Source organism: Priapulus caudatus, unplaced genomic scaffold (genome assembly GCF_000485595.1).
Source record: "Priapulus caudatus unplaced genomic scaffold, Priapulus_caudatus-5.0.1 Scaffold95, whole genome shotgun sequence".
NCBI classification, from domain to species: domain Eukaryota; kingdom Metazoa; phylum Priapulida; class Priapulimorpha; order Priapulimorphida; family Priapulidae; genus Priapulus; species Priapulus caudatus.
Window position 1 is genome coordinate 503,423 of NW_014577156.1, and position 8,690 is coordinate 512,112.

The window sequence follows — 8,690 nt, forward strand, 5'->3', positions numbered from 1 at the left end:
TGGACGGTAAGGACAGTCGACCGGAGAGGTGAGAGAAAGTGTTTGCTCGCATGTTGTCAACTGGGTTGGCAGCTGTACGTTTTCAATCGACAGCGGAGGCACCTGCAAATAGTTCCAGCTGAAGTGCTCTCCAACAACAACTTCTGAGATTGATCAGAACACACGTGAGGCGTGCTCATTACCTTACGATGGGGGCCGGGCACATTACAACTCTGGGTGAGTGTTGGCGTGAAAATGATCAACCCCAAAAATGATGCAAGTATAAAGTAGCCTGTGTTGTGTTCAAGAGAAGCTGTGTCCCAATTCTTTGGTGTCTCGGCAGCCCAGGCAGATACAGTTGTAGAAATAAACACGAGAACATTATGAAGGTGGAGACACGTGAGAGTTCGAAAGTTCCTCTCATGAAGGAGTACTTATGGAGGAGTTCAGGATGTGTTTGAGGGTACCGGAAGGTTGCCGGGGTCTTGCCACCTTGAAATAGACACGTCAGTACACATGTAGTTCATCGCCAAGACGTGTCCGATAGCACTGAGAAGCATTAAGAGTCGAGCTGGAAGACATGGTGAAGACGAGCATTATTGCCAAGGTACACTCCAACCGACTGGTTCTCGAGTCTTGTGGTAGTAAGAAGTCTAATGGTAAACTGGCATCTGTTTAGACCCTAAAAGACTTAGCAAAGCACTGAAGCGCAGCCACTACTTACTCCCACCATTGAAGATGTGCTCCCGAATATGAGTGGAGTGAAGGTCTTCAGTCTGTTCGATGCTAAACATGGGTTTGGCACGTTGCAATGGATTGGACAGCTCATATCTCACCACGTTCAATACGCCGTTGGAAGATATCGGAGGCTCCGGATGCCGTTCGTAATAAAACCGGCACCTGAGGAATATCAACGACAGCGCGAGGCACTGGAAGGCTTGCCCGGCGTGAGAAGCATCGCGATGATGTGCTAGTGCAAGGTGTAGGAGACACTATGGAAGAGGCTCTGGACATCATGACTCAATGTCCGTGCGTTCTTACAGCGGTGCAGCAGAAGAACTGAGTTAAACTGGGAAAAATGAAGCTCAGGCAGACAAAAGCGCATATATTGGGCACCTACTCACTAGTCGCGGCTGATGGCAGACCAGAAAAAGTGAGAGCAGTGGAACAGATGCCACCCCCTCGGGATGTACCAGCTGTCAGACGACTTCTTGGCCTAGCGAATTACCTTAGCAAGTTTGTACCCAAACTAAGTGCTTTGGTGGAGCCAATGAGGGTGCTGACACAAAAGGACATTGAATGGCATTGGGAGGAAAGGCAGGAACAAGCTTTTAGAGAGCTGAAAGTTGCCATTACGGAGCAGCCGGTGCTTCGGTATTTTGACCCAAGAGAAGAGGTGGTAGTGCAGTGTGATGCTTCAGAGAAAGGGTTAGGTGCGGCGCTTATGCAGAAGGGGCAACCCATCGCTTTTGCAAGCAGAGCCCTTACAGACACAGAAACTCGATACGCACAGATCGAGAAAGAGCTCCTTGCCTGTGTCTTTGGAGTTACCAAGTTCAACCAGTACGTATATCGAGGGCCGTTTGTGGTACAGACCGACCATAAACCACTGGAGAACATTGTGGAAAAACCGCTTCATGCGGCACCGAAACGGTTGCAAACCATGTTGGTAAAGCTACAAGGATATGACATAGAGTTGAAATACCAACCTGGCCCTACCTTGTACCTGGCGGATACGTTGAGTAGAGCATATGTTCCAGGAGATCCTGAACTGGATAGCTTCGAGAAGTACCTGAATAATGTCAATGTGCTGAGTTACCTGCCAATTTCAGAAAGTAAACTCGAACAAATCCGGGCTGCTACTGAACGCGACTTGAGTGTACTTAAGTCTACTGTGTTCGAGGGTTAGCCCGAGAAGAAAGATACTGTGCCGGGAGATATCAAGCACTATTTTAGTCTAAGAGACCAGTTGTCGGTGCACAACGGAATCATCTTGAAGGGTGACCGCGTGGTAATTCCCAACTCAATGAGAAGGGAAATGATGGACCAGATACACAGCTCACATGTTGGCATTGAAGGCTGCCTGAGGCGGGCTAGAGAGTGCCTGTATTGGCCAGCAATGAATTCGGAAATTCGCGATTTCATTGTTGCATGTGAAATCTGCAACTCGATGCCCAGGAAGCAGCAGAAGGAGACGTTAGTGCCACATGATGTGCCTGGTAGGCCATGGGCTACAGTGGGAACAGATCTGTGCTATATCGATGGGTTGAATTACCTCGTCACTGCGGATTACTACTCAAACTTTATTGAGGTAGATTATCTGGAGGATACCAGAGCAGAAACGGTTGTCACGAAGCTAAAGGCACAGTTTTCACGCCACGGGATACCGGATTCTGTCGTGAGTGACAACGGCCCACAGTTTTCGTGTGATGTGTTTGCAAACTTTAGCAGGAAGTGGGGTTTTGAGCATAACACCTCATCTCCTCGATATCCGCAGAGTAACGGTAAAGTGGAAAATGCGGTGAAGACGATCAAGAATCTAATTATGAAGTCGAAGATGGCAAAATCTGATCCTTACCTGGCTATTCTGGACTTCAGGAACACTCCAACCCAGGGAGTAGGATCGTCGCCAGCACAAAGAATCTTTGGTAGGCGTACAAAGACGTTGCTACCCACCACTGCAGCTCTACTCAATCCCCGAGGTCTACTGCATGACTGCGAGAGGGAGAGGATCACCCTACTAAAGCACACGGCAGCAGATTATTATAATAAGTCTGCAAAAGATCTAAGAGAGTTGTCGCAAGGTGATGTAGTACGGGTACAGCCTGCCCCAGGGGGAAAAAAATGGGTTAAGGGTTGTGTTACCATACAAGGTGATGGTGTTGGCCGAGATTACGTGGTACAGACCAACACTGGGACTTATCGTAGAAACCGTGTCCATTTGAGGCGATCAGCAGAGAGAGCGGACAACCTCTGCTCACCAGCAACTACAGAAGTCACGGCTACAGAGAGCCCGAGACAACTGGAGAGTCCTGCTGTTCAACCGGTGCAGAGACGACTGGAGAGTCCTGTCTCAGCTGAGCGACCGACAGCTGAGCCTACTGAGCCACCGCCACACGTAGAGGAACAGGAGCAGCCATTCCGGCGACCACCACCAATGACGTCCATCAGTCCAGCCAGAACCAGATCCGGGCGGACGGTCAAGAAACCAAAGCGTTATGGGGACGAGTAGATAGCAAAGAAGCTATCACCTGTAAATATGTAATGGTGATGTGGTAGTGACATTAAAGAATAAGTAACGATGTGAGTTTAGTTGTAACGACGTTGTGGTAGCCTTATATCTTTAGTATGAATTTGTAAAAGGGCTAATGTTGTTTATTTTATTATAATTTGGTTGATAATGCCTTGAGACCCATTCATCTATTTTTCTCAATGTATAACGTCTCTACTTTATTTGGCATCTATATCACCTGTACATCGTACGTGTTATTTTATAAAGAGGAAGGATGTCACAACACATGTTGTTATAAACAAACACCTGAGCGTTTGTTACGCCGACGCCACCTGGTGTGAACTATAGGAGGCTTAGCGTATATAAGGCACTGCCATGTGGCAGAAGGCCTCTTCTTACCTCGTGCGTGCTTAGATCTGTATCCCACCAGGTGCTCGATAATAAAGCATGGTGTTCTAACATAACTCTAAATACAGTACGTGTATCAGTATTGTAACACTATCTAATATGCTGGACCGTACCTCGCCTACTCCACTAACGAGTCTAGGGAGTCGCCTACGCCTACTCCCTAACCCTAACCCTAACCCTAACCCTAATCCTAACCCTATCCCTAACCCTAACCCTAACCCTAACCCTAACCCTAACCCTAACCCTAACCCTAACCCTAACCTTAACCCTAACCCTAACCCTAACCATATCAAATAGTTACCAGGGTACGTTCCGGCAGTACCCTGGGGGACATAGACCCTATGAGCCTTACTTGTGTGAAGATGAATTGCAGTTTGTTTCTCCAGTAAAGTGCAGTGACGTTTCTTGGTCATACAAATTTATAGTTAAAGGTTTTAGAACAATTTTATGACATTAATCAAATTCAGTATGTAGTAATTAGTGTTTGAACATCGCAAAAGAAAAGGTGATCGTGAGATAAAAACATGCCAATAGTGCACATATCAACAGGGTATATGTCTAAAAGAGGCATTTTCTATCGTTAGATGTTTTCTAGTTATATTAATGATATTGATTACAGAGCATTTCGAAGAATAAACGCGTTAATCTTCAGTAGTGGTACATTATGAGTTAGACAACTTGCTAAGCCCGTGTAGACACGTGGGACAGGCATGGCGTTATCACTCGGTGTGTATTGACTTGGGGCAATATGCACAATTCCGTGTGCTCTAGACTTCCAGAGATATTTGCATGTTTCGCTTTGCCGCCGTCGTTATAGGGGGAAAAACAACTTTGTTGTCACGGAATTCCCATGCATTTCGCACTGTTTAGTTGCCATGGCAACAGTGTACATGGGACCGGGCTTTGCTGATATGTGCTGCATGTGTTACGGTGTACGACAGTTGGCGATACTGGGCCTTGCTGACACTCAATGATCAAGACTTGCGGAGGACACCGTCAAGCGGTGGCCGTCGAATTTATACGTACGCATGAGATCATGGGTGGCTACGTGACTGTGGTCGTGTCCTAATCATACGATGGGCTTGTCAGAGTGAAAAACGACAATGCCGTAACTGTCATCAAATTGTCTATCCTCCACTGATCAGTTCCTCCTCTGAAAAGTTAGTGGTGCAGGTTTGGTCGAGTTACAGGGCTTAAATAATATCTCTATGCAGGACCAGACAGGCGACATCGGCTGTAAATTGTGCGGCCGTTGTAATGGTGTATGCGGGTTATTTATCGCTATGGCGACGGCTAATTTGTATATGGAGAGAGATTTTGCTATATGAGGGATGACTCGTAAATAATGTTGTGTTCGTATATTTCAGCCCCCAGGAAGTATACCGCAGCCGATGATGCCAAACAACATGGACCCACGGCAGGGTAAGATTTTTGCCTGTCCATACCATTCTCCTTATTTATTTATTTATTTACCTTTGTCCTCTCCCTATGCGTTTACGTTTCCTTCCTGTACCTCACCGATCTATGTTCCATTCCCCATTCTGTTCCAATCTATGTTCCGTCCCCATGTTTCCCTTTATCTATGTTGCATCACCATTCTTCCCTCATTTATGTTCCATCCCTGTCTCTTCTATTTACCCTCCCCATTCTTCTGTTCACCCTAACCCTATCCATCTATGCCCTGACCTGATCCTTCCCCCCATCTTGCAGGGAACAAATCACTAGTGCCCGCTTCCTTCTCTTATGTGTGTTCCCTCCCCGTTCTTTCCCCATTTATACTCTCTCTTGATCCTTCCCCAACTATGTTCCTTTCCCACTCTTCCTACCTATATGTTCCGTTCCCATTCTTCCCTCATCTATGTGCTGAAGCGAAGCAGTGAACAAGTCTGTAGTCATTTACCTGTGCCCCATTAGCAATAGTACGCCTCCCCAACGTTGGTACCGATTTCCCTACAATTAAGTTGAACAGAGTAAAGGATCGAGTAAAGCGTGCTGCGGCGCATATGTGTGTGCGTTAGTTCTCACAACATCTTCTGTTTTACGTTGCCAAGGATCTCACAGATATACACAAAATAGTGAGATTAAACCAGCGAGTGTTGGATTGTTTGGTGTGGGAGTTTGCCATGGAATTTACTTGTTCTGTTTTGGTGTTTTATGTATCAAATTCGTATCGCATTTGCTCGTTCCTCGGTGATGGAAAAGTTATGGGTATACCTTTTACATTAGATAACAAATAAGAAGCTTGGCATAAGTTTCACTTGGCCTTTTTGTGTAGATAATAGATGAAGTACCGTGTATTGACCTTAACAGCGAGGGTGTTCATTGTTGGCAAGGCTTTGCATTTCATGGATTTTTAACGCTGTCAGCTGATTTACATCAATTTACCTTCAACTTGCCATGGGCAATCTTACGTTTTTGTCAAAGATGTTATTGAAATCAATGTGTACATGCTAGGAATCAAATTTCAACTTCTTCTCATTCTACTTCTTCATTAAAACTGTCTGTTTTCATTTTTCATTTTAATAGTTGTCCAGAGTTGCCAATGCTTCTGATTTTGGCAAAATTTGTAAGATTTTAGCCTATGATTCCGCCATTATGATTCACTCACATTTTACTACGATTTTGGACCATTATGAGTACAAAATAATTCAATCTCGATGTAAAAACTGCCTAGAGAATTGTTGTCACTCTTGCCATGGAAGTGGCCATGGAAGTTGATATATATACTTCCAAGGAACGTAACACGCGCTCTCATTAGTCCAGGGGTGGTGACTCGACCAATGATTGTGTATGTTGTATTATTTTTGTTCTCATAGCCTGTATCATATTCTTAGTCTATGCCTATATCTTTGTGTTTGTTGTTACAATAAATTGAGTATGCATATGATTGTATTTTATTCCTTAATCGATGTGTAGCTGATATTATACCCAAGATTCTCACTTGGTGAAGAAAATTCCTGCTTGTAAGGATTCAAATTTCTATTACACATAGGTCAATGTTGGCAGCTCTGGTTGTCAACTTTATCAAAATAGCTTGTCTACTACATTGTATTAATTTACTTCTTATTGTTGAGCTTGTGTCTGTACATAACATGTTTTACCGTCGTTAAATAAGGTTTTTACTTACTACTTACTTACTTACCTGTACTAAAATTCGGCATAATTTGTTTACCTGTGACCCGTATTTGGGAGATGACATCCCCTCATGTCTGCCTGAGGTAATCACGCATGTGGTTCCAGCGTCGTTGACCTCATCGTTGACCTCGTCATTGACCTCGTCGTTGATTTTTCTTGGCAGGGATGAATCACATGTCTCGGATGAGTCATCCGCGGGCCATGGGCCCCGGACCCGGCATGAACCCGGGAAGCTACGGCATGCGGCCGCAACAGATGGGACCAGGAGTCATGCCTCCCATGTCCATGTAAGTCCATGGATCGAAATCCTAACGGGCCCGAGGGCCCGATGCCCGTATTTTAAGGCTCGGGCCTGACATTTCTACTACTAGCATGCCCGACGGGCTTGTAGAAAATCCACCCCCAGCATGCAAAACCGTCCACGGAACGGCGGCGAGGATGAAAAGTTACCGCAGTATCGCTCACTAGTAGTCACTGAATATGTTCTTTGTATTACTGTAAATAAACCATTGTAAAAATGTCAAATTTCAGTCTTATTTTTTTTTAAATGCTGCGGTATCCGGGGAATGATGCGGGCTGAACATCGCCTGGCGGCCTGTAAAATTCCTTACCTACAGGCCCGGCTGGCCTGTAAATTTTCAAACTAATTTCTGCCCCTGAAGTTCTTCACCAGTATGTCGCCGTCACCGGGGGTCAGGGGGGGCTGCATGCTAGGTAAGAGATTGCGTGTCACTGATTGATTTCTTTGCCCGAAAGGTACAACACAACTGGTAGCACGATAGTATTTGCTTTGCATTCTTGGTAGCGAAGCCGCAGTTAGTCGATGGCAAACCTCAATGTGTCACTCAGGCCATTGTGCCGACGGGGTAGCAAGTTAAAACGCGGATGGTGTAACAGGTGTAATAGTCAGGTTTTTTATTGCCTTGTTATGGTGGGGTTGCTATCACCACTCTCCCCTTTCCCAACCTTGCCCCATATAGTTCTTCACAAAAATAGCTATCTATAATTTATTTATTTATTTTAGTCAATTTGCCTTATTTAAAACAATTTTCTCAAGATACGTCCCAAAATGCATCGTGAGAGCACAGAATTTCAGTGAATGGTATTATAATCTTAGATTAACTCGTTTGATATGTGACTTTTGAATTTACGTGTTGAACTGCTGTTTTTACCTAGTGTTCGCAGCTGCGATTTTTAGGGTGCTGCATCTAATTTTTCCAACAACAAACAAAGGGTGGTTTGAAAACTATCTCTAGGGACAGTGATTTTCCGCAATCGCGGAAAACGGACGGAAAACACGGAAACGGACAAAATGTTTTCAAACGGAAAAATGCGGAAAACGTAATTTGAACATATTGGAAATTTCAATAAAATCATTAAAAAAACGTCGACAATAGCATTGGTAGTGATATGGTTTACATTCAGACAAGTTTCAGAGCAAAATGACTTACAATTACGTATTTTGGAAGCCCTCTGTTTCAGTGCCAACCCAAATGTCAGTCTGTGACCAAATACCTTTTTTTCATGCAAATATATGTAAACGGAATTTTGCATTTTTGGTGTGTACAATCTCTATGGCAAAACGGAATTTCCATTTTTTTTTTTACTTTGAAACGGAATTTTTTGAAACGGAAAATCACTGTCTCTATATCTCGTATCAACGGGTATTTATTTGATAATAAATCCATGCCATTAACCTATTAGCACCGTTAGTTTTTTACTGTCTCATAGTCTAACGACCGAATCTCTCTATTTTGCAGGGCAGGGCCAGGGCCTGGTCCAGGCGGACCAAGAGGATGGGCACCAAACACGTCATCGGTAGGTTCCCTGCCATCACGTGTGCAGCCTTTCCCGTTGGCTCCTTCACCTCCTCCTCCTCCTACCCCTCCACCTCCTCCACCTTCTCCTCCTCCTCCCTCCTCCTCCCTCCTCCTCC

The 8,690-nt window shown here is 44.8% G+C and overlaps 1 protein-coding gene across 8 annotated transcripts in view; it reads left to right on the forward strand.

Moving 5' to 3' along the window:
• Positions 1 to 8,690, forward strand: part of LOC106804986 (single-stranded DNA-binding protein 3-like) — a 92,880-nt gene that overhangs the window by 68,067 nt on the left and 16,123 nt on the right. For all 8 annotated transcript variants that reach the window (XM_014806418.1, XM_014806422.1, XM_014806419.1 and 5 more), the window contains 3 exons: positions 4,987 to 5,041; positions 6,918 to 7,041; positions 8,515 to 8,572. In XM_014806418.1, coding sequence (XP_014661904.1) covers positions 4,987 to 5,041; positions 6,918 to 7,041; positions 8,515 to 8,572 — 237 coding nt within the window. The remainder of the gene's footprint in view (positions 1 to 4,986; positions 5,042 to 6,917; positions 7,042 to 8,514; positions 8,573 to 8,690) is intronic.